We start from the raw sequence: 25342 nt of genomic DNA, 5'->3' as shown, positions 1-25342 counted from the left end.
GCCGGTTCTTAGCTTAAAGATTTCTGCCACTGAAAAATTTTTGAAAAGGCATTGTAATTTTGAGAAAGGAAAAACTGTGATTCATGTATGTACTTGAGAAATGTCAAATATCATTCTGTGTAGAGAAAGAAATTGAATGCATTTCTGTGAGTTGTACTTAAGGCGTTTAATGATTAAATGCTTGCTATTACAAATGAAAGCAATATGCCATCTAATGGAAACCCAGATGATGTAACTGTTTAGACTGAATAACTTCAAATAAGATAGTTAGGGGAAAGGATTCTGATAGTTTTGAAGAGGTACAAACTGACAGAAATGTTAGAATCAGGGTAGTCTTTTTGGTTGTTGAGATGGCTGAAAATCTGAATGAGGAGGATGTAAAGAAATTTGTACTTGCTGTGCCACGGAAAGTATGGTGTTCAGAGGAAGGTGGGGGGAAGAGTACAGTATTTAAAAAGAAATTAAATGTTAAGTGCATCCAGAGGAAATGTGAAAACTCAGATCCAACCTATAGTATCTTCTGTATATGAAACTTAAGTCTTCTGTTTAGAGCATGCCCATTTTTTATGCTTATCCACAAAGTTCAGTTTTGTTTTGAGACTTAAGTTTGCCAAGTCTATTATGGAGTGCTTACTCTGCTCGTAATTAGGAACAAATAGGTGTATGTAGTTAATTAAGGAACAATGATTTTAAATGATGTTCAGCTGTAAAACGTGATGGCTTTTTGACAGGCATGCTAGTCATACATTGGAACCCATATTTTAGCAACATACCATTAACATTCTTTGAAAGGCAAATCTTCAAATGCTCCTTTACTGGAGTAGGTGCTACAGCTTGGTGCTCAAGAGTTGGCCTTCAGCGCTGTAGTCTGACAGTCACTTCAAGGCTTTGCTGCAAAAAAAAAAAAAGTGGTCCCTTCATCTTCTATCCCCCTTCCCCCACATTGCCTTCTCTGTTATGTTTACAAAAGTGTTTTTGCAGCTGTGCAGAGAATCAGATTGGGGAACGGATCGAGGTTAAGGTGAATATGTTGTTGTCTGGTTAGTTTTAATCTAGATCTGCTCCCTGATCCAACTGACTACATAACTGCATGAATGTTTTGCCAACAGAGGGCTAAGGTGAAACATAGTGTGGAAGTAGGAATCAATGGCTGGATATGGGAGTGGGTAAGGCTGAGATTCTTTCACGGGAAAACTGGTTAGGTTTGAACTTGGCTTTAAGTGAATACTTGTTGTCCAATTCTTAGCTGTGATTGCAGGTTTTTTTGCAGTGGACATCAGGTGATTTGAGATGTTACAGCGTTTTCTCTTAGCTGGCTGCTGCTTCATAGTAGAGCTTCTTTGTACAGTGTCAGACAGTTTATGTGGTCTTTTTCTAGAAATTTAATCTTAAAGTTTTCTGAATGAAGCTATGGATAAGAAGATCCCACCATTACTTTTGGGATTCAATTAGCAATCAGCTTCTGAAGGAGGAGAGCAGAAGTTGTAACACCTTGAACCTCTGCAACCAGTTTGATAATAATCACAAAATTTACACCACAATGATGTGGCATTGTACCTCATACAATGAGGTAGCTCTGGTAGTTCAAAAAAACCCACCAAAACAAAACATATTTTTTCAGTCCAAATCATCTGCCTCTACACTGTCAGTTCCTGCCTCTGTTTGTGTGTGCATGCATGCTTGATCCCAGGCCTGACTGAATTTGTAAAATTATCAGAAGACTTAAGGGCAGTTCACATAAGTTTTCTGTTAAATGCTCCCCTAAGAAATTACTAAATTTAATCTCAAATTGATGAACTTGGTCTGGGAAGGTGGATTAATTACCCCTGTTTTATTTCAGTTCCTACAAACTGTATGAATAAAACTCCTGCAGCGTTTTAATAATATGCTAGAATAGTGAGTGTACTTCTGTGTAGAATTCCTAGCTTGGATTGTGTGAAAGTCTCCTGTGTCAGTGATGAAAGAATCTGCTCAAGACTGTAACTGCTAAATTTTTTGCTCTTTAAACTTTTAAAAGCAAACCCTTCATGTTGTTGTGACATTTTCCACTTGTATGATGCAATATTTTGGGGATGAAAATTTTTATAGATTAAAAAAATACATGTATTTATATACGTACAAACTGCAAAAGAAGCCATCTTTTATGACTTGGAAAAGCTGAACTATGTTTGTTGAACAAGTGTAGTTAGCTAAATTCTCTATCTCCTATATGTTAAAACGTCTGTACATGATGAATTTTGTGAAGTCTATTGTAAATGAAAAAAACATTGTCTCAAGATATGATGTGCCTGGTGAACTCCTTTCTAACCATACATACCTCTTGTGTTTTTTCTTGGAGACCCTTTTGATGGAATAACCTACCATTTTACACCATTAATGAGGTAAAAAGCCTATTCTTTGACATGTATTTAGTTAAATCAGCCTGAATTATTAGGGGAGGAAACATAGGGATACCAGTTTTCAAATTGTCAGAGCAACTTAGACCAAGATTTGGGCCACCAAAGAGAGGTTATGACTTAAGTAGGATACTAAGGTCTGTACAGTTGTCAGTTTATGGGCAAAACTTAATTCATGAAATAAGGCTATTCAGTAAAAAAAAAAAAAAAAAAAAAAAAGTTGTATACTCATAAAAGAAATTCCAACTTTTAGTGCTGAAAATTCTATATACACCTGTGTGCATGCATGCACACACACATGCTCAGCCCATTTTTTCTCAAAGTATTCTATTTTAAAAGTATATTATTACATGTCTTTGTAATAGTGTAAATGTTATACTCTTCCAGTGTAATAGCATGTCTAATATATGTTGGGGGTTTTTAATTTGAGATCTTTTCTTAAATGAAGGCAATGAAGTATGTCTGTGTTGAGGCGCATGCATTTCAGAAAAACATTAGCCCAGTAACCTGTTAGAACTGGCATGGCCAACTGGTAGGTGTAGGCCAGACCTGGCCCAAGGACAATTTTGCTTCCCAGCATGACAGTAGTAGATTGTCCCTTGTGGATTGTGCTGAGAGACGAGGCAGTGACCCAAAATTTGAGTAGAGAAAGCTTAATCTGCTACCTACCATGTGCTCCCTTTGGGCTCAGTCAGCCACCCTGTTCCTCCATTCTCTGCTGTTGGCTAAATGCTATTGAGCTCCAGGTCTTGCAGGCTGAAAACAGTTACAGGGCCACCACGTTAGGGTTTTGGGCTCTGACACAAGAGTAAGGTTGTGCTGGGCTGAGAGTGCACTCGAGAACAAAAAGGACAAGTTTTGATTGTAGGAGAAACTGGACAGATGCCTTTTCAGCATACTACTGCTCATCATTCACATTCACAACTTCAGGTTTACTGGTGTGCTAGGATGAGAATGTAACATTTGTTTAACTTTGACTTCATCAGTGCTATAGCTTGTCATCATAGACTAGACTGGAAGAGAAAAACAGTGATGGCCTCCAGCTGCTCTTGTGCTCTTCTCCCCAAGTTTTGATTGCTGCTGTGACCTGTCTGTTTCACGACTGCTTTGCACAAATGTTACAGTCAAAATATTGACCAAGTGCTGTAAATAATCCTGTGTTACAGGAGATGGTCAAGAAATACTTCTGGGGAAAGAACATCAGTTTCATTTGACTTAGGTATTATACATGAGCTGGAAAAGAGCAACTTTCTGCAAGGGGGGCAAATAAATGGATTATATACTTAGATAATGCATTTGTCATGTACTGTCTCAGGGAAGTCCATTCAGCCTGCAGGTAGGTATCTTATACAGAGGCTTGGCATCTAATTTCAAGGAATCAAGTACTTGCAGTCAAGTGTTTGATATTTGATAACATTATGCTGTTTAGTGAACTGCTTTTGGTCCATGCATACTGAGTTGGTATTGACTGTTAGGAATACTTTATGAAAACTCTAAATTGCTTTAATGTTAAAGAGGTTTGGTTTTGTGTTTTTAAACTTTTATTAAATAAACCTGTATGAAGTCTGAGCATCTCAAATACACCTATTTTTTTATAACTGACCTGTGATATGGTTAACATCTGCCTTTTCCTCTTAACCTATCTCTATCCTTGCCTGCAGGTTAAGGTGTTGCACAATCAGCTTGTTCTGTTCCACAATGCCATTGCTGCGTACTTTGCTGGGAATCAAAAGCAGCTTGAACAGACACTTAAACAGTTCCACATCAAATTGAAAACTCCTGGAGCAGATGCCCCATCCTGGCTTGAAGAACAGTAATTGGGTTAGAGAAGAGGACCCAATGTTAACCTAAAATCTTTAAATCTGATAATAATTAAGGGTTGGGGTTGAAGGACTGTTGTAGTGATTCTTGCACAGACAGCTTTAAATTTTTTCCCCCTTTTCTAATACTATAAAACTGAATTTGGTGGGGAAAATGGGTGACTTTAAGGTAACCAAACATAATTTCTGTCATTTCAAATATAAAGCACTCCTTTTTTTATGTAAAGGTTAGTGGTTATTTCTGTAAGTGGGATGGGGGAGGGAGGGAGGGGAAACAAAACTATTATAGATTTGCACTGACAAATGATGTTTATGATTTCTGGTCATTTTGGTGGCTAGTCAAAATATTTCCAAATGGAGGTTTACATGATTTGTACCAACATCTGGTATTTTATAGATGAATATAGAAAACATCTTTAGTAATTTTCATATGACTTTTAAAAAGGAGAGAGTTAAAAGAGTATTTTGCAGATTAATAATATAAGGCCTATATGCGATATCTGCGTATAAGGCAACAGTAGCAGATGGCTCATTGACTAGTGGAATTGCAGCAAATGCCTTTTTAAAAGATGTACCTTTCCATCATAGATTCAAAAAAAATTAAAAAAGAGAGAAGAGAAACACTAAAGCAAGAATCACTGTCAGTCTGAGGCTTCTAAGCACATATTTTTGCTTTGCACCAAGTGGTTTGCTGAATGAGGCCAACCATGCAATGTACTAATTTCATTTAAAATTTTACTTTCTCTATGAAACAAATACCGTACTAGCCTTAAATCACAGGTATGTGCCTTTTTATTAGATAATATTTTCCACCAGTGTACATAGTCCAAGAACCCTTTCACATAATGGTTTGTCAGTTCCCAATAAGGGGAAAGAGACTGTGTAAACGCTGTTTCATTGTACATTTAGAGCAAGTTAAAGCTTTAGTTAACCTTCATGGTATGATTTTGAGAGAGGAAATTGGGCCAGTATGGTTTTTCTATTTAATTGAAAAGCATACTTCAGTAACGGGAGTAACAGGGAGGATACTTTTTTAATTTCTCCATCAATCATGTAGTCCTTAAATGTAAAATTCTGTGTCAATTTTATTATAGACATTTTAAATTCAATATATTGGAGTCTTCATTTGCACGTTACGTTGCTTTGCGTTCTGTTAAGTAAAATGAAATACTTCAAATCTGTTACTTACAGCGGTGTGGATTGTATGATTTATGTACTGTATGTTCAAATGCCTTTCAGCTCACATTCTTAAAGTTTTCAGTGTTTAACACAACTGTAATGTAACTGTAAATCAAACTTTTTAATCATTCCTCATTAAATTCTTGGCCTGACAGAGCCTTCTTTATGTTTTTGTTCTGTCAGAATCTCTTGTAATAGTTCATTTACGTTCCCTCGAATGTATATCCTATGTGAATTTTGTATTCATATTAAAGGTGTTTGCAGTCAAACTTCCTTGACTTGTGATGGTTAAGAGTAGAACTCGGCTTCTGCCGTGAAAGCTTAGTCCTGTTTTTCTGAGTTGCCATCCCTGCCCAAGAATTTCTGGTAAAGCAGTACTAGGTGGTAACAGCAATGGTGTTTTATTTCAGGGTGATTTAATAGCGTGCAAGTTCAACTTGAATTTAAACTCGTAGTGAAACAAATCTTTAAGGATATGTAATTCTTGACTTAACCTTTTAAAGGAAATTTCATTACACTTATGACTCTTACAAAGCCATTGACTTCCACTCTCTCTGAATCTTGGCATGCATATGGTATGATGGTACAAGAAATAAGTTAGCTGTATAACTGTACAGTTTAGCTAGGAAATACAGATAGCATTATAGCAAGGATGAAGAATGCAAACCTACTGACTGCAATTGAAATACCAGCTTTCAGAACACTATAGGAAAAGGATACATATGGAAAATGTGCTATTGGTTTCTATCTCAGATTCACACGTTTCCTGCTGAGGATAGTCCCTGCCCAGAAGGAACTGATCTGTCAGAAACAGTAAAAGTGAACTTGAATCAAATTGCCTCATGCAGGAATGACCCATGTGGCATTGTGTAACCCTCAAGCTTTTGCAATGGCTTAAAACTGCTAGAGGCTCTTCACCTGGAAGAAAAGGTTGGACAAAAGAGACTACTCGCTGAAATCTGTCTGTGTATTGTTTAATACCAGGGGAAGGAAGAATTACTTCCATTTTGCTCACCCAAGCAATTGTTCTAATTGATAGCCTCAGTGAGGAGGGTTCTGTGTTCAGCTGATCGATAGGATATTAAACTGATTGCCTTTTGTAGTACTTCAGCTTTCTTCCTTTGCCCCCATTCAGATATATGTGCTTATGAAATTATTCAAGCTCATGTCTTCTATTCAAAGTTAGTTCTTTACATCTAACCAAATTTAGAAACTTTTGCTTCTGGTGATCGTATGAGGAAGACACTTCTGAAGTTTCTAATGGGAAGTCATTATGGTTGTCAGGCTTTCTGATACTAACAAAAAAAGCTGTATAAATATCTTAAGGTTGTAATGCTGGCATTTATCTAGGTAGACGGTTGTCAGGATGGATTTTTTGTTTGTTTGAAGAGGGCGCCATACCTACCTAGTAGAGTCTTGTCTGAAAGATTTCATCTCTGTTGCAAATTACCACACTAGTGCTTCTAGTGTTGTGCGAGGTTTCTCAGGAAGAATTTAAAGCAGTTAATAGCATTTCAGATAAGCTATTGTAGCTGCTCTACCAAACAGAGACCCAGGGAGCTGTTTCGTTTCTTAGTGACCATACTGTAAGTTACCTGCACTCCTGGCTTGTACGAAACTTGTAGCTCCTGTTATTTTGTTTGTATGAATTCTACAAACACCTTTTTTTCTCTAACAAGGCGCTTTGGCATACTTCATCCTTTATCAAGCCTTTACAAAGAACCTTTCTGGTTATAAAATGTATCTATAGTTATATTTGAAGAGAGATCTATGCAAGTAGAGTACAGTAACACATTGGTATCATTAAAGTAACAGCTTGATTTCAATCTTCTGTCAACTGGTTTTCCCAGTAACCTTATCTCTGTTCTGTCTCTGCTTCAAAAAATGATCAAAGTAATATAAAAGGAAAGCTAAATGTTCCCCTGAACTCTGTTTTGAACTGAACGGGGGGCATGTTCAGTTTCTATTCTCTGCTTATCTGCTCTTGTTCCTTGTTGTGGTGTTACAAGAATAATAAGATGTTATAATTATTTAGCATTCCTCATCTGCAATTATCTTTAGGGTTTTTTTTTTTAGTCTGGTTATCTTTTCCATGCTGTATGCTTGATGTGGGGGTTGTACTAGTCACAGATTTTTTAAGTTGTCATTAATCTTTTCACAGTTTGTTGTCCCCACCCCAAACTTACTCGACTACTGGCAGCTAAGTTGTATCAAATTGGAAGTTTATTTTTTTTGATGAGAAGATCCACAGAGGAGTTGACTGTTGCTTGGTTTATATTTTTCTCTGTTCTCCTTGTTACTTGGCCTTGTCAGTAGTTCTTTGACATCTTTGTGGGTTTTTTTCAGGTTGTTTTGGTGTTAAAGCTAATGATGCATAGAAAGCACAGTTCTGTGTCTGTGACAGCGGTCTTGTTCACCTTACTGCACCTGTTTTCATCAAGGTCCTTTCTCTGCATTTCTGTCAGGCTTATATAGAAACCAAGTGGCCAGGTAGATGGGGTGTGTTTTACACATTTTTGTCATCATGGCAATAGTTTGAAGTGAATTAAGGAAGTATCTTACCCTGTAGCATAAGAGTAACAAGTAGGATGGCTTGCGCCTTCCTTGAAGAAGGGGGGCATAAATTGATGGAGCAGCAGTGGAAGGGTAACAGTGATGTGTTGCTGTTTCATCAGAGTCCCTATACTGAAATGCAGAGAAGCAGTGTGTGAACCTTGCAGAACAACGGCCTTAGATATAAAAGCTCAATCTATAGTTTGCAGATCTTGTGTTTCCTACGGCTGAGAGTGCTGGCACAAAAGCATTACTTTTTACACTTGGCTGCCTTTCTAAAAAAAAATTTTTTATGAAGGGGGCAGGAGCAGCAACAATTCTGTGCTGTCTGCTATTGGTTGTGTATTTCTGTTAAGTACTTGCACTCAGCAAAATTTGTTCAACTTTTGGTAATTGCTGTTGGTGGAAAAAACTTTGTTTTCTGAGAAAATACAGTCTCATCTCTTTATGAGAACCCACTTTAAAGATAGTAGCTATTGGAAGAATGGAAATATTTGATATGCTAGGAGAGGCAGAAAAAGAGTTCAAGAGTGTCTTTCCAGAGTTCCCTTGCATCATCGGTTGGTAGAACTTAGATGGGTACCAGTGTGGCTGTATGATAACATTTCTTAATTAAGTACAGAGATCAGATATAGAACAGAGTAAACCTGAAACAAATTTTTAGTTCAGGTTTGCCCTGTTATTACTGTTTATGCCAGCATAAATGCATTGGTTCAGTCAGGAACAGTTCAGCTATCAGCCATGTATTCCTAGTAAATGGTACTGAACGAATGGTATGTCCTACTGTGCTAATTAAAAAAATAATTATACACCTTGCTGCCTTTTAAAGAATACTGAAGGCTGTAAATTCAAGCACTTAAGAGTTAAATAATGCTAAAAACTAGTGTTGCCTGTTCAGTCTTGATTTGCCTTTCTTACATATGTGTATGCATAATGCTAGTTTTATGTGATAGTGGTAATGAATTGCAGGGGTTTTTTTTCGAGAGCTAAACTACCATAGTGCTTAATTTTGAAACCAAATAGAACCTGGTTTTTATCTGACTGGCGTGTCACAATTAACTTTGTCTCCTGCCTTTGTCCGAACATTGTAGAAATGAGTGCTTGTAATGAAGATGACACCTCTTGTTCAGGTGTTATAAGTTGCTTTGTTCCCATTAGATCTGTTTGGCCATTAAATTCATGTTCAGCCTAAAGCGTTAGAAGCTCTTTGTGCTCTAAATAAAAGCAGTTTACAAAAGACTTTTTTTTTTCCTCATAAGAAAAAAAAGGTAATGCCTTAAAAGAAGTAGTCATCTTGAAAACCATTTGGAGCATTTTATTAACTAGAAATCTTAAAATATTAACAGTAGGATTTGTTCTTGTATTATACCAACCCATCTAAATGCTATCTGTTCTAGGGAGGTGCATTTGTTGCTTGTTATAGGTGGGGCTGCTCGATCTACCTATTATTAAAGTTGCTTAACGCTTCCTACTGTAAAGACGTGTTTTCAGTTGTTTGTAACTTGGATTAATTTTAGCCATGTGGGCAAAATCTTTGCCTGCTGAGTGTTCACATTTTTAGGGGGAAAATATCAGCTGAAAACTTAATTTGCTAACATTGTCTTTTGGAAAAGCTCTGGGGAAAAAATCCACAGGGTGAGGAAAAGTTAAGAGTTTAACTTCACATCCAGACTGGCTCCCAGGTCCTCTGCTGCTCTGTTCGGTTTTTGGTTTTGTTTTTTTTTTTAAACAATGCCATTATGCAAGTCTCTTGTTTGGCTTGCTCTTTCCATCTTACTTTGAGTGAACATTTGTGCTCTTGACTGGCAGCAACGAAGACGAGTCTCTTTGGTTCCAACACAAGCAGCTACAGTCCAAGCAGCAATGCGCTTCCTCGCTGACGACCTCAGAGGCGACCCGACACTCTCGAGGAATGTCCGTGCTGGCTCAAAGCTGAGCGTGTCCTCCCCAGCTGCCGCTAACTCTGCCAAGCGGAGATGTGTGGCGTGATATGAATTGCTATTTACCGCAGCTGAACTGTTTTTCACTTGGTGAATTTTGAGCTTAAATGACCAGGTTCTGACATCGCATTCCTTAATTTTTCCTTTTGTTCTAATACTTGGTGTTTGTTCTTTTTTTAAATCGAGTGACTCAAACAGGCTGTCTCACCAGACCAGTAGGTCAGATCTCTGGCCGCAGAACTGTAAGCCAGGATGGTGTAACCTCAGCAACCACGAGCCGGGATGGTGAAACCTCAGCAACCACGGGCCTGGGCTCTAGGTCTGGGTCCGGAGGACGTTGCCTGGCCTCCCCCTCGTCCTCCGGGTCCTGCCTCCCGACCCCCGGGCAGAGGCAGCAGTGCAGGTTAAGCACTCCGCACCAAGAAGAGACGCACTTTTGTCCTCCTGCTCCTGCCTTCTCACCCCTGGCCGTGCCTAGGTGGTATTTTCTCTCGTGCGCTCAGCTCGGAAGCTCTGGTGGCTCATTGTGCAAGGCTGGAGGTGAGGTTTTGTTCTTTCTCCCTCCCTCCTTTCTCAGGAAAGGAAGCGTTTCTGATCCTTCCTCGGAATTGGCCTCCCGTAAAAGGTAGTGCTGGGGTGTGGATGCTGTGTTTGTTCCTTACAGCCGTGACTAAATATTTACTCGAGCGAAGCTCTTCACCTTTACTCTTTTTTGGGGAAATGGTTTTATTTCTGAAATGTGATCCAATCTCTTGGCAAAATATTTTCAGACAATGTATTTGCTGTATCATCTGTGGATGGTACTTCGGCTTTCAGGTGTCCGCAAGCCATGCGAGCCGCCTAGGGCGACACCAACCCAGGGCTGCCATCGTACCTTAACTCTGTCTGATGCTCTCTCGCCCCGTCCGCTTCGGACACTGACAGGGAAGCGCTGGGGTGCGGTGGCGGTGCGGGAAGGGGATGGAAAAGGGGATGCAGGAGCTTGCTTAGACCACGACCCACCGCCGACGCCCACCTCCGCACGCCGCGGCGGCAGCGGGCAGCACCGGGCGCTAGGGAAAAGCGGGTCGCCCTCCTCCCGCACAGGCGTTTCGGTAGCACCGGAAGGAGACGGGGCGCCGCTGCCCCGCGGCCCGGGAGAGGGAGGGCGGGCGGGCGGGCGGAGGCCGGGGCGCTCCCGGGGTCTGCCGCTGCGGCCGCCGCCGCTGTCACCTTCCGCGGCCCCGCCCGCGCCGCGCCTGCGCGCGCGGCCCCGCCCCCGCCCGCTCCGGCGGCGCGGCCGCCGCGCGATGGGAGGAGGAGGCGGCGGCGGCGGCGGCGGCACCGGGCCCTGCTGCGCGCGGCGCCGCGTGCTCCCGCGGGCGCGGAGGTGAGGGGTGCGGCGCGGCGTTGGAGGGGGCTGGGGGGGGGGGGGGGGGGGTGTATGGATGTGCGCGTGTGTGTGCTCCGCGCGGGTCTCCCCCCGGCTGGGCGGGGGCTCCGCGCGGCCGGGGGGTCGCCGCCGCCTGCCGTGGGTCCTTCTCCGCCTTCCCGAGACGGTGGAGGGGAGAGCGCTTCTCCCCCCCGGGGGACCCCGGGGTCCGGCACCCCCCGCCGCTTCTTTCACCTCTTCGGCCCCCCCCCCCCCGCCCCCCTCCCGTCAAGGGGCGGGAGCCGCCGCCGCTCCCCTCGCACGGTGGGCGTGTGCGGCGGAACGGGGGGCTGCCGCGGGGACCCCAGTTGTCTCCGCCGGGACGAGCGTGGCTCTCCCCACCCCCGCGCCCACCTCCTGCAGGGGAGGGGGTCGGGCAGCTCCCGGCAGGGAGCGGCGGGCGCCAGGGCGCCCCCTGCGGGCGGGGCGGGGCCCGGCCCGGCCCGGCCCGGCCGCTGGGGCGGGGCGCGAGGGAGCGGCGGGTGCGAGGCGCCTCAGGGTGCCCGGGATCCGTCGGGAGGCTGAGGTGAGAGAGGGTCGCGGTGGTACCCCGCGTCCGGCCGAGCCGGCAGGGCGGCATCACGCCCGCGCAGCTTCCCCCCGAAGAGCCATCGGCGCTCCCCCGTGGCCTGCGGCGTCCTTCGAAGCGAGTTACGACGAAAGGATTTCTCTCAGGGCCCCTCGGGTGGTCCCGGCGGCAGGTTCCCCGCGGCGGGCGCGCAGGCACGCTGCCCGCCTTTCGCGGACACCTGGGCTAAAATACCCGCACCGGATGGAAAATAAGACGGTAAGGCTGAGGGCTGTGCCCCTGTCGTCCCCTTCCCTGCAGCGGCGTGAGCACAGGAGCTGGGAGCCCAAACAAAAACCAGCTGGAATCGAGCCCCCCCTGACAAAACGCGTAATGTCCCTGCCTGGCACGGGGGCCCTCTGTCCGCTGCCCGTCAGCCCTGCGTGGTGAACCGGTGTGGGGTTCCCTTCCCATCCTGGCTGGCTGGAGGGTCGTGCCGTGTGAGGGATTTTGTCGGATGCGTTAAGCAGTTAAGCGCTAAGTTGCTGCGATAGCGTGAGCTGCGTCGTCTTTGTAACCCACACGTTTTGGCAAGATCAGCGGCTAGTTATGTGAGGCAGCGTTCGCAGATTCTTTATCTGCAGTTAGCAACTGGTTGCTCCGTTTACCTTTTTGTGTGGCTGTTGTTGAGACCCAGACATCCAAATACTGCGGTTGGGCTTTGGTGTCAAAATCGGCGTTGTTCTCATGAGAATTTGGACGATGCCTGACACAAACGTGGGCAGCAGAGAACATAAGGTGTGAGTTAAAGGGAGTAATATCTTGCAGTATGAATTATGAAATGCCCTTCAGCGCATCGTGCATTTCACCTGTTAATTTGTGTATGCGAGTATAATGTATGTCCCGTCTCAGTGGCAACTGCCTTTTTTGTAAGAAACAAATTACTTCAGAGTGCTTGTCTTCTTACTTGGGGAGAAAGTTGTCCCCACCCTCTAAATTTGAAATACATTTCCAATTTAGATTAGGTTGCCTAAAACAATGAACGAGACAAAGAAATAAAATATTTCTTTTGTGCCAAATATGGACACAATTAAAACGTGCGGTAAAGCTCTTGCACTTCTTGGGATGTTGTGGATAACAAACATGCAATAATGAAGTGTAATTGAGACGTCTTAAATGTTTGTTCTTGGGTCCCTTTCTTTTTTATCTCTTTAATCCTTTGAATAGTGCGGAGAGGCTCCTTAGGAGTTAAAATTTTGCTTGGGTTTTATTACGCATCCCAGTCCCGGCATAATCTGTAGTTCACAGTCGGAACGGCTGCCTTGTTCCCCACCTCCCCTCGCTGTACTTCCTGCTTGGAGGCACCTGCTGATACCAACAAGCGGCCCAGAGCCTGTCCTAGCTGCCAGCTTCTCTTCTCTCCCACCCAGGGTAATGGCAGGGGCGCTGGGAACATCTTCAAGCCGCTCCTCTGAGAGGCAGCAGGAGAAGGGAATTTTGACTATTCTCCTGGTATCTGGTAACTCGAGACCGCCGACCTCTTACAAGCAGGTGACCTCTGTCACTTGCATCGTGCTTATCTGTCAGAAGACAAAGCTGAATGCCAGCCTTTATGCTGTGCCTTTCCTTTCATGCCTGCCTTCTAAATGCTGATTCTTCCCCTTTCCTGGATCTGGGTGACGGTTACCTCATCTAAAGCAGTACAGGGCTCATTGGCTTGAAAACAGTTTTTCCTGTTCTATCTATCTATCTTTACATCTAGGTTGGGATGTTTTCTTCCCTTGTGTTTTCCACTCCTTTCCCTAGGAGTGTCCCTTGTCTAACTCAGAAATGCTTAGGTCTGAGATCAGTCATTTTCCACTCTTCTGTGTTAGTGCCGGGACTCTGATGATTCATCGCCTACAACTTTGTTTCATTAGGATTTAATCCTATTTTTCTTAAAGCATCTAGATTTATTGGAAGTTTCAAAATGAGGTTCTTGCACGTTGCCCAGGGGCATGGTCGGTTGGTCTGTCTGTCCCTTCTTTCCTTCTTCTTTCCTTCTTCTTTCCTTCTTCTTTCCTTCTTCTTTCCTTCTTCTTTCCTTCTTCTTTGCTTCTTCTTTGCTTCTTCTTTGCTTCTTCTTTGCTTCTTCTTTGCTTCTTCTTTGCTTCTTCTTTGCTTCTTCTTTCCTTCTTCTTTCCTTCCTCCTTCTTCTTCTTTCCTTCCTCCTTCTTCTTTCCTCCTTCTTTCTTTTTAACTCTGTGGGAACTACTTTGTGATGATGGAAGACCACCTAATACATCTTTAATTTTTAAATAAGTGGTAGGGAAGAAAAGATCTTTTCCTAGTTGAGTATTTCTTTAAATTAATGCAACACTTAATTGCTTTGAGTGGTTAATCTATTTCCACCACCTTGCACCTGCTTTTTTATGCCTCTCTGCTTCTATGATCATGAACTTAGGAGGAAAGGCATGAACATACAGAGCTGTGTAATAGCAACTGGGTATTAGTGCTGACTTAAATTTGAAACCCTCTATTCTGATCCACTTTCTTTGTGGCTCTTCCCCTTTTTTACCCTGCCAATAAATATTTTCCATCATTTCTATGACTGACTTAAACTTCATACAGGTTTTTATATATGTTTTCTATTCTTGGTAATACCTTGATAATGTAAGGTATAAGGTCAGAAAATCTGAAGCAGGAAAGAGGAGTTTGTTGCTACCTATGCAAGCTTTTGAGAAGAAAAGGTACAGTGGATCATTTTGTGTCGGTTTACATTGACGTCAGTGAAGCTGTGAGTGGCTGAGTCCTTGCAGACCAAGAGAGAATTTGTCCTAAGGCTTGTTTCTGTGACTTGGGTCTGTTTGTTCCTGCACGAGAGTGATGTATCTCTGGCAAAAATAGCGAAGGTGTTTTCATCACTATTTTACAATGTCAAATTGATCTGGGTTGCTATTAGCTCTGTGTGAACCTTGCTGAAGAGGCATACAGCTAAATCAGTGCCAAATTTGTGATTTGATATTGTTCTTGTGCCAGTGCGTTACTTCAGCTCTGTCTATTGAGCTTTCTTGTGACTGATTTTTGCTCAGGGACTGGCTGTCTTCTACATTTGTATTGTGTGGTATCTTCGGTATTTTTTTTTGTAAATTCCTAAATTTTTTTTGAGATAAGTTACAAATGTCCATAAAATCATGGGATTCTTCATTGGTCTGTATTTGTAACGCCTTAATCTGTTTTCTCTGAGACTTACGAAGTAAATCTGTTTTAATAGATTTGGCTTGTCAAAATCGTGCGTTTTTGCAGAAGTCATTCTCTTACTTGAAGGTTTACTATTGATAACAGCATCTTCGTTTAGTAGGTGACAGTATAAGAAAAATTGCTCAAAACTATTGTGGTTCTTGTTAAGCTGCTTCATGAGGTAATCTAGATGTAAAAGTTTTCCTAAATATTTAAAGCTTTGCATACGTGCAGTGCTTAGGATGTGTAGGTTACTGTTCCTATCAGCTCCTCTGTCCTTTCACTCTGTCTCAGCTTATTGAACTGGCTTCGATAACCTATAAGTAAATTATAAGAGGCAGCTTAATCAAACTGCAGTCTTTCTTCTCTTAGTGTATTTTGGGGGTAGTCTAACCAGACCAATAATGGTAAAATGCAAATACTGTATGTTTATGCTCAGTGAACATAGAGAGTTTAGGGGCTGCACACTGTTTTTCCCTTATTGACAATTGTGTGAAAAATATGAAGACAAAAAACCAGTACATTATGCTAGACTGTTAAATCATTGACATACTGTTCATTATTTTAATGCAGCTTGGATTTAAGTCATGAATTAAGAGGATTCAAACAAGGTCTGTTTGATCCAGTTAATCCAGTACCATAATTAGTACTTATATTTTGTAACTCTGTGTAATCACCTTTAAAAAATAATCTGAAATTAGGAGTGGAATAATATTTGTTTGTTTTAATAATTTGAGATAAATATATTCTCTTACAAAATTGCACTGAACTGAGATTAGTAGGTGGGTTCAGTATCAACTGTGGGCAATTTAAGAGGTATTCTTATTTTTATGTATGTTCTTGAAATCTAGGTACCCAAAGCTATTTGAAATCTTGGTGTGGATAAGTTTTTTATAGAATTGCCCTGGGAAAGACTTTTGATTCACTAAATTTCACTTCTGGATTAAAAACTTGATAGCTGTTATACCTTAATTTTAGTGTCACCTCAGTGCGAGGGACAATATCCGGTCTCTCTGATCTGAGTCTCCCTATTGTCCTTTGTTGTAGGTTGTGAAGATGGTACAGTCCCCTCTTGTCTAGAGTTTGAGAGAGCGTGATACTTGCTGCTGCTGTGCTCACTGTTCAATGTTTCAAATCGGTCCAAGGAAGTAACACTCTCCTCTTTGGAGAGGACATAAAATGCATGTTATGAATTGTCTCTCCTTGGTCAATGATAAAGAAAATGGGGCTATTCCAGTTGCAACGGGATTAATGAATGAGGATACAACAACAGTATCTCAACTTTCTCAACCTGCAGCACCACCGCCCCCTCCGCCATGTCCCCTCACAGGGGCACCCCCAGCCCCTCCGCTCCCCCCGGGGATGCTGCCACCTCCCCCACCCCCTCCTCCACTGCCTGGGCCAAACATAACTCTGCCTCCACAGCTGATAAATGGGCATGACAACCATGGCAAAAAAAAACGAATGCGGAGCTTTTTCTGGAAAACTATTCCTGAAGAACAAGTCCGTGGTAAAAACAATATCTGGACGATTGCTGCAAGACCGCAGTATCAGATCGATACAAAGACAATCGAGGAACTTTTTGGGCAGCAGGAAGAAACCAAGCCCCAGGACCCCCGAAGTCGATCTTTAAAGTCTTCATTTAAAGAGACAAAAGAGGAGGTAAGAATTGAAGGAAAACTTCTCTTTTACATAATGCTGTAGGAATTGGTGTGAATTCTGACTCGCCTTTGTCTCTTTCTCTGTCATGTTTCATCCTTAAGTCAAATTTGTCTTGATTTGATAGAGAGGGGAACCATGGGGAGGATAAGCAATTTGTTCTTAGTGGCATGCGTTTGTTTTTCAAAGAGCTAATAGTGTTTTATTATTTTTACCTGGTAAGTGCTATGATTTGGTCACCTGTTAAAATAAATGTAAATAAATGGAGGGAGCTGAAGGCATCTGTATTTACTCATGTTGGAGAGCCCTTGAGTTTTCAGTGTGAAACATAGGTGTATTGTACCTTTTTTCTTCAGCTCTTCCACTATGGCTGTTGTACAAACAAAATGTTCTACCTGCGAACATGCACCAGGTGGGAGGGAAGAGAATCCTATTGTAAGGATTAATGCTGTATACATCCTTGATGTCCTACAGACTTCAGGAAGGGAAGTACCAGTATGACATCGAGGAAATAAAACATAATATAGTGATTAAGGGAATTTGTTATTTAATTGAGATAATTTTAAAGTTTCAACTTTCATAAACGTTGCTTTACTGCTAATGAAAACTTTATTTCATCTACCCTGCTTTTTCTGGACACTAAAATAACCTTCTAAGAAGGTCTGAAGATTGTTACTGATTTCAGTTCTGGTGGTGAGAAGGTATATACCAAGCACTTTCAGGTTGAAATACTCTCCGGTGAACTGATAAGTAGCTTTTCTAGTTCTTAAATCCTGATGTATACACAGCCTCTTTGTGAAGCCTGAATTGAATTGTCTCAAGTGATCTTTCTGTGAAGTAATTGCAGGGTTGAAACGCAGATTTAATCACCACTGTGCCTCTACATACATGTTAGCTTGTAAACAAAATACAGAGGGCATGGGGTTAAGAGATGTAACAATGTATCAGTTTTTAGTGAGAAAATAGGGACTTGATGGTATCTTGCAGGATTCAGAGAAAGTCAAAATAAGATCAGCAGGGACAAGGAGAGAAACCAATGTACTGATAGTGTGCATGTTGTACATAGACTAAAATAAAGGGTTTAAAACAGACATGGTATTGCAGACTCTGAAACCCTGACATCGGGAAGGAGTAATTGGGGCCATCGTCAGAGGTAGTCATTAACCTCTGTGCTGTGTTCAGGCTATGTTCATCTTCGAATCCGGCTTGCAGTGAGTGGACTTCCTGTACTGCATGCAGACGTACACAACTCTGGCCCCATGTGTGTTTCCTTAGAAGCTCCCCCTTTCAGGACTGCCATATGGAGAAGATCTAGTTATAGCAAAAATGATGATAAGTCACTGAATGTGGTCCCTAGCGTACAGCAGCTGGGGCAGAGAAAACCCCGGTGTGCTCCAGAACTCACGCGTTTTCATGTACAGCTTGAAACTCAGGGCATCCTGAGGAGGTTAAGAGCAGTGTTAGAGATTAAAATTACAGGGCTGCAAACCAAGGGTTTCTCCAAGATACAGTGCCTTGGAAACAAAAACCTGCCTTGCTACAAGTTAATGTTTTTGTGCATCTGTCTGGAGCTGATAAGGTAGTTCGATGCATCTCCCTCCACTGCCTGATGCTTGTCCAGCCTGGCTCAGGACTGCCACGGTGCCTTTGCACATGGCAGGTGGTTGAGGCAACAGTACTTGCCTCTGAGTTATGCTACTTAAGTGACAAAATGTTCAACTCCGTTGCTAAGCTTTGTCAAGCAAGCATGCCGCAGCAGTGTGTCAGACAGCAATGAGCAATTTCTTGTATGTTAATGGACTTTGCAGTACTAGCTGCTTAGCAAGGAGGGAAGGAGATAATCCTGAAGAGCTGCGTGTTATTGGAAGTGCGGAAGCACAGATACGCAACAGCTCACATGCTTAACGTTACCACAGGCATCATTCAGCAAAAGTATGGAGGTTCAGGGCAAAGGCAATGTGTGTGATTTCCGTCATCAGTGCTGTCAGCTCCTGCTCACTTCCTTTAAAGTATGACGGTTATCCTCAGTTCACTGTAGTAAAATCTATGGGGGTTGAAAGGAGTTGCAGGCAGGCTGAGGTACATGGCATCCATGTGACCTTGCAGAGAGCACATTAGCGTGGGGCTGAGGAAGCTGTAGTTCTGTTCCTGGCTGCATAGCTGGCCTGGCAGCGGAAGATAGGCAAGACATTTTGTGTTTCAGTACCTCCATTCCTTTTGTGTAAAACACAGTTGATTTTAGAAAGTGCTTTATGGTCTAGCAGTGAAACATGTTCTTTGCAGTTTAAATAGTGGAATTAGTCTAGTTGGCATAGTATGTCAGCAACAAATTTTCAAGGTAACTTCAAGTGTATAAATTCAAGTATCACTTACATCCAAATCCGAAAAAACCAGCATGTGCCAAAAGTGCTGTACAAGAGTGCATGGCCGGAGAGTCTACTCTTTTGGCTCAGTGGGGTTCCTCTCAGTGCAGTGGCATAGCTTCAGTGGAAGTGATGAAGAGTGACTCTTCAGCCAATGTTGAGGGCACTCCCCCAGAGGCTGTGGTGGGGATAGGGGTTTCATACCTTCTCCAGAGATCACTGTTGATTGTGGAATCATAAGCAGTTTTGGAAAAAGCTCTCTCTTCATGTAGGAGCTTACAATACTGCATGTCCTTTTAATTCCTCACTTGTCAGTGATTTATATAGGGAATTCAGATGCCCAACTCAGGTAATTGAATCCCAATTATGGAGGCTTAGCACTAAACATCATCGTTATAACAGAATTCCCTTTTGAGATTAGAGTCAAACTCCTACAGCAAATGCTATCCTTTTTGTAAACAATCCCTCACCAAACCCTTAGGCGATTAATTAACATGTTGCCTTGACTAAAGGCTTAATTTGCCCTATGATTTCATGTAATTTGAGCCTCTGAAAAATAGGGGGTGTAGAGTTAAGTTTACACACCAATTTACTTTCCCCATCCTTTAGTGGTTTCGCACTACAGCACAACATACACTCAGCTAGGCTATAGCTAGCCTGGCAGCGGAGTGGTCAAACCAGCTTGTTGCCAGCCAAGGGAGCTGCTCTTACTTTCTCCTTTGAATTGTCCCTCTGCTCCAGTCCCTCATCTCCCCCCATCTGTGTGCTGGCTCTGGCAGACATTGGACCCTCTGTAAACAGATTTAAGTAGCTCAGCAGAATGCTGTTGGTGTTTTTTGTTTTGTTTTCAACTGGAATAGTTTTCTGCTATTTTAGTGAGTTTTGGTGGCTTGCGAAGGGTGCAGTGAATTTCAGAGCCCGTGCAAGGGGCTAGTGAGAGAAGAAAGATGAAAGGGGCGAACAGGATGTCTCTTCTCCCTTCTCCTAGTCATGCCCTCTGTCTGTTTTCCCTGTGCTGGCTCTGATGCTCATTCCACCTTCTTGAGAGCTGATTCAACCTGTTAATCCAGCAGAGGACTAACACAGCCAGAAACCAATGAGATGAGTACCAGTGCCTGCCTAAGGGAAGGAGCAGGCTAGGAATGGGACAAGGGAGGATGACATGGAGTGGGGCAGTGCTGTAGTAAGCTTCTAGGTTCACTCCGCTGCACTGTGGAAGTGCACCTTTCCACAACCACTCCAGGCAGTGCGTGTGGCTCAGAATAGAGGCCAAAATATTAAACTCAACAGTGATGGTTAGTGTGTTGTAAGGTGAAGTGGAAGCTGAAGCAGGAAGTTGTTTATATCCTTCCTAACCTCCAGCACCAAGCCTGTGCCAGCAGGCTGTTCCACACTTGCTCTAATTTGTAAACTGTATCCCACCATGTGAAACCCCATTGTTCTTATCCGAAGAACACGTGATGGTTTGCTTTCACTGATCTGTCATAAATCCACTTCGTTATGTTCCTGTTCCTTATTGACAGTCTCATGGCAAGAAACTCCTGTTGCATTTCTGCAGTCATTACGAAGTCAGTATTGATGTGGGGCTTTTTGTGTCTCCCAGAACAGGCTGAATCTCTTGTGTTGATTGCAAATTTGTGTCAGAGTTCAAAAGTAGCTTTCCTGTTACCATCATCACAACTTCACCATGGTACTCAAGCTAATGTTCCCCTTAATACATCTAAACCAGTAAATATTTCAGTGGTAGATTAACATTTGTCAAACTGATGCTGTTACTACCCCACATGATGTATGCCTGCTGCAGATTGCAGAAATATGCTGAGTTGAATACTATGGTGATGAGAAGCAGATTCAGGAGTGAATCAACTGTCCTTGCTTCGAAGATTGCATTGTTTATGAAGGAGAGGTGGCAAGTGTGTGAGGCAGTGACACTTGCATTGGCTGGCAAAGTGCAGGTGTTAAGATGATGCAAAGTATCTGAGAGAATTGTAGTATTTCTAGATTAGGACAAAAATAAATTTAATAGTTTTCTCTGGCAGGAGAGTTGAGGAAGATGACAATGGAGAAAACTCTCCTGAATTTATCTGAAGTAAATCATAAGAAACCATATGAGAGTTTTCTATGGTATGGAGAATCCCAATGAGACTAGGAAAGTCTGTTTTCAATTCTTACTTGCAGTCCAGTGCAACTTTTTGAGTCAAGAAGTCCAAGGGTATTACTGGTAGACAGCACTTTAAAATCTCTTTAGGTGGTGAACAGAGATTTGGAACATGCTGTGCTGGCACCAGTGCTGAAGGTGTGTATGAACAGAAGATAGGACCAGACTGAGCAGAATTTATAAAAAGCAGAGGTAATGTTTAAAGGGTAAAAAGCAACAGCTTGGTAGGAAGTCATATGCAGACAGCTTTTTGCAAGGACAAAGTAGAGTGAAAGCTTGGTGGGGAAGAAGAGTAGACATTACAAATATGTTAAGGCTAAGATTTTGAATCTAATATTGCAACAATGTGAGATGGAAAATACTGTACTTGTGTGCAAGGAGTAGGAACTTGTATTTATGGAGTAGCTGCCAGGTTCCCCTTTTCTCCTCCTTATGCTCCCAGCTGGAAACTCCTTGAAGGTAGTTAAGTAATGACAGCTTTTTCAAACACTTTTGATAATCTTGAAGTGGACACCAAGCAAAGAGTGACCAAAACCTGAGCCAAGTGTTTTGATTGTGTTCTTGAACAAGAAATCAGAGAAAAAATAGACTATGGTCATATATAGAGCAAGAAGTGTGTCTAAGATCCTTGTACTTAAGAACAGCTATGACATTTTTATGTTGTGCTGATAAGGCAAATGCAGCTGTATACGTTGCCATCTGTTGTTTTTCTTCAAGGGAAGATGTTTAAAAAAATCTCTAGTTTTGTTTGAGGCTGTAATGTAAATCTGGGTTGTGCCACGGAAACCAGAGGTTTAATGCAGCTGATGGTCAGTCTTACTGTAAGAGTTACCAACTGTGACTGAAAATACGTACAGAAGGTTAACTGTGAATATGCTTTAAAAAAACCCAACAAACCAAAAGCCAAATCATGATGGCAAAGCTTATAAGCTTAAACTAGTACAGAGAAATCAGAGAATTAGGAGTGACCAGAGCAATTGGAGACTGGAGCTGGAGTTTGAGAGGTCAGTGAGAGGTCCCTGCAGTAAAACATTTGAAAAAGATTAGATACTGCAGGGGGAGAGATAGTTGAACCTGTCCTATGTTAAAGGGCTTTCCCGTAATGATCTGTTGGGGGCCTCTCAACTCCTAAGATAACAGGAGAATAAAACACAATCTGTCCTCTTATCTTTGCATATGCTAAAACTGAAGGGCTTCAGGCTAGCAATCATCTAATTAAAACTAATAAGCTGATATTTCCTGTGTTTTCTACTCTCTGCTGATTTCAGAAGAGAGGAAATTCCAGAATTTCAGAAAACTTTTAAATCTGATTCACTCTTTTCAGCAGATGAGGAGGCTGTCTCCTGGGTGTATGTTGAGGATAGCACACTAATCATACCTATATTTTCACTGTCACCAGCTGACTGCAGGCTAATTCAATTTCGTGATGATGCCAACATTGTGTTTATATATGTATTTCTAATTCATGCACTGTCACAGAGGTCAAGACACCTTTACAGTTGTCAAAACCTCAAACAACATGTGAGTCCAACAGCAGTCTTGAACATCTGTGTGTACTGAGTTGTTTTATTGTAGCAATTAGGTGGCACTGCTAATGTGAAACAATTCTCTTGTCCTTGTAAATCTCATGACTTTTGTAGCTGTTATCACCAAAATAGCTGTGGTAAAATTTTAACCTTAAGGATGCGATTTGCTAAAATGGGGCACACATCTCAGGTTTGAACTGGTATGCTGTTACAGGAATTAAAACTAACATAAAAAGAATTAACACTTTAAAAAAAAAAATTAATTAGGGAAAAAAAGTTGTTTTTTTTTCTCTGCTTAATCTCTGGAATTGTACACATAAGATGATACAGCAAATCAACTTTAAAATATAAAGCGGGGGGGGAGACTATTATTGTATTAGGGGTTTCTGTTTGCTTCTAGATAAAGCAAACAGATTTGAGCATTATCTGTCTCAGGTTTTGATTCAAGATCAACTTATCTTTCGATGGATCAGCATGGCTGTTAGTTTGCGTGAATGAAATCAGTAGTGCATACTGACCTCTGCTTAGAAAGACCATCCTTGCATTTGTTACAAAATCTCTTATATATGTAGGTTTTGAAGTGTTGTGCTCATTAACCACGGGACCTTCAAATGCAATACAACATATTACTTGATAAGCAACATTTTGCAGATGCAGCATTATGAAATGAGCAAGAATGTTTTTACTTTGTAATGAAATAGAACTTACCTTGATTCCTTTCTTCTATAAAAGTTGCTGTGGTTTTTTTGCTTCACTTGGGAAAAGGTGTTGTGGGTATGCTGTGTATTTCCCTGGTAAAAACTAGTTCTGTAATATATGATCTTTGATGATAAGACGTGATACTGTGTATTAATTTGGCCTGTGATTTGGTGGCAACTGCAAACAATTATCTGTAGCAATTTAAGAAATGATACCTGCATTATATACTATTTTCTTAGGTATTGGTAGATTAATCTCTCTTGCTCTCTCTCTCAGGTTTCCATTTTGGATGCAAAAAGAAGTATGAACATTGGGATATTTCTCAAACAATTCAAAAAGTAAGATTTGATTTTTCCATGCAGCTAGTGCAAGCTGCAGATACATGAAATTCTTTGTAGCTCTCATCAAATGTATTGTATATTGTGCTCTGTTCCTTGTGGACGTTACAGTTCTATACAGATTTGTCATAAGTAACTACATTTCATAATTTGTTTTCTAATTAGTTTTGAGTGCCATTATGACTTAGCACCAAACATTTAGAGTTTGCTACTGTTAACCAGTTAAAGTGAGTTTTCATGTATAGTTAAGGGAAGCCCATATATCTCATGTAATACTGCATGAAAGCTGCTTTTTGCTGGCTTCCTTTCTTTATAAAGAATTAATAGGAAGAAGTGAGGTGAGGATTTATTTTTTTTTAAGAGCAAGCTGTTTCAATGCTGGTTTTATTCACTGATAATGTTGCCCTTCAGTAAAGGCATCACTGAAAGTAGTGTTAGAACAATGCTGCTGTGGACGCTGATACATAACCTCATTATAATTTCTTTGAGTAGCCTGAGCATGGCTTTTTTCAATTTGTTGCAACTATTCACCCTGCAAGTGTTAGAAATGTGTATGCTCAATTGTTTTTTCAAGGTCTGCTGAATCTATCATTGAAGATATTTATCATGGAAGAAGTGAGCCCTATGGTTCTGAACTGCTGCATGAATTTCTTAAATTATTACCAGAAGCAGAGGAGGTAAATAATGGTTTTATATGGAACTTATTTTTTTGTAGAGTTCTACTGCCTGGGATTCCAACATGAAGGTCTGTAAAAGAGGAATCCCAAGGCCTTCCTGAGGACGGGGATAGGAAACCACTGAGTGCAAAGGTTCAGTCTTCATTTGACATGTGGTATTGAGGTTGCAGTGTAGTTGTTCCCTTCACATCAAGTAATTTCATCTACTTTTAAGGTGCTTCTTAATTAAAGTAGTGATAAGGTATTTTTGTTTCTCTGATGTCCCTTATGATGTCCCTTTTGTACCAGGAACATTTAAGCAAGACCTGGAACCCTCCTGTGTGCAGATAATTCTGCTCTGGAGGGTGGTCAGAAAACTCAGACTCAAAGTATATCCTAATGCAAACAAACCAAGTTTCACTTCTTAGGCACCTGCCTTACACTTTCCCATTGCAATGCCTGCGAGTTGCGTATTGGCAGCCCTATGCTACTGTCTCTTCTCCATTCTGGTTTGCTGCCTGCTTGGTGCATCTGGAATGGGCCTGCTCTTGGACCTGGGTCACTGGGTTCCAACAGGGCAGAAAGGCTGCTCTGCTGTACAGCATCCATAGAATTTGCTAACATGACTTAGTGCTCCAAAGGAGACATGTTAGAAGGCACAGAATTACCAGCAGCACCTTCTGCAATGTCCCTGTGCTCACCATATGACCAACATGCAAGTGCTGCTTTCTCCCCTCCCAGTCCCAACCTTCAAGTCCATTCACATGACTAAAGAGGTGAAGCTTCATCCACTGACCTGGGAGCCCTGCTTAATGATGCACAGTTCCTTGTCTGCTCATGTATTTCCACTGACTCATTTGTATGTACTTGAGAGAAATGTATACCACAGACTTGACAAAATTAGCATTAGAATTGCT

The 25342-nt window shown here is 41.9% G+C and overlaps 2 protein-coding genes across 10 annotated transcripts in view; both read left to right on the top strand.

The window, feature by feature from the left end:
* Nucleotides 1-5664, top strand: part of ARFIP1 (ADP ribosylation factor interacting protein 1) — a 45368-nt gene extending 39704 nt beyond the window's left edge. For all 9 annotated transcript variants that reach the window (XM_049814605.1, XM_049814606.1, XM_049814604.1 and 6 more), the window contains one exon: nt 4058-5664. In XM_049814605.1, the coding sequence (XP_049670562.1) occupies nt 4058-4213 (156 nt within the window). In that variant the 3' untranslated portion in view covers nt 4214-5664. The remainder of the gene's footprint in view (nt 1-4057) is intronic.
* A 10512-nt stretch (nt 5665-16176) lies between these two features.
* FHDC1 (FH2 domain containing 1) overlaps nt 16177-25342 on the top strand; it is a 32836-nt gene continuing 23670 nt past the window's right edge. Inside the window, exons 1-3 of the mRNA XM_049814544.1 lie at nt 16177-16688; nt 23708-23769; nt 24344-24446. Of these exons, the coding sequence (XP_049670501.1) occupies nt 16206-16688; nt 23708-23769; nt 24344-24446 (648 nt within the window). The 5' untranslated portion in view covers nt 16177-16205. The remainder of the gene's footprint in view (nt 16689-23707; nt 23770-24343; nt 24447-25342) is intronic.

This window comes from Accipiter gentilis, chromosome 12, assembly GCF_929443795.1.
Source record: "Accipiter gentilis chromosome 12, bAccGen1.1, whole genome shotgun sequence".
Classification (NCBI taxonomy): domain Eukaryota; kingdom Metazoa; phylum Chordata; class Aves; order Accipitriformes; family Accipitridae; genus Astur; species Astur gentilis.
The sequence above is the reverse complement of the archived record's forward strand: the minus strand, read 5'-3'. Positions and strand labels throughout refer to the sequence as shown.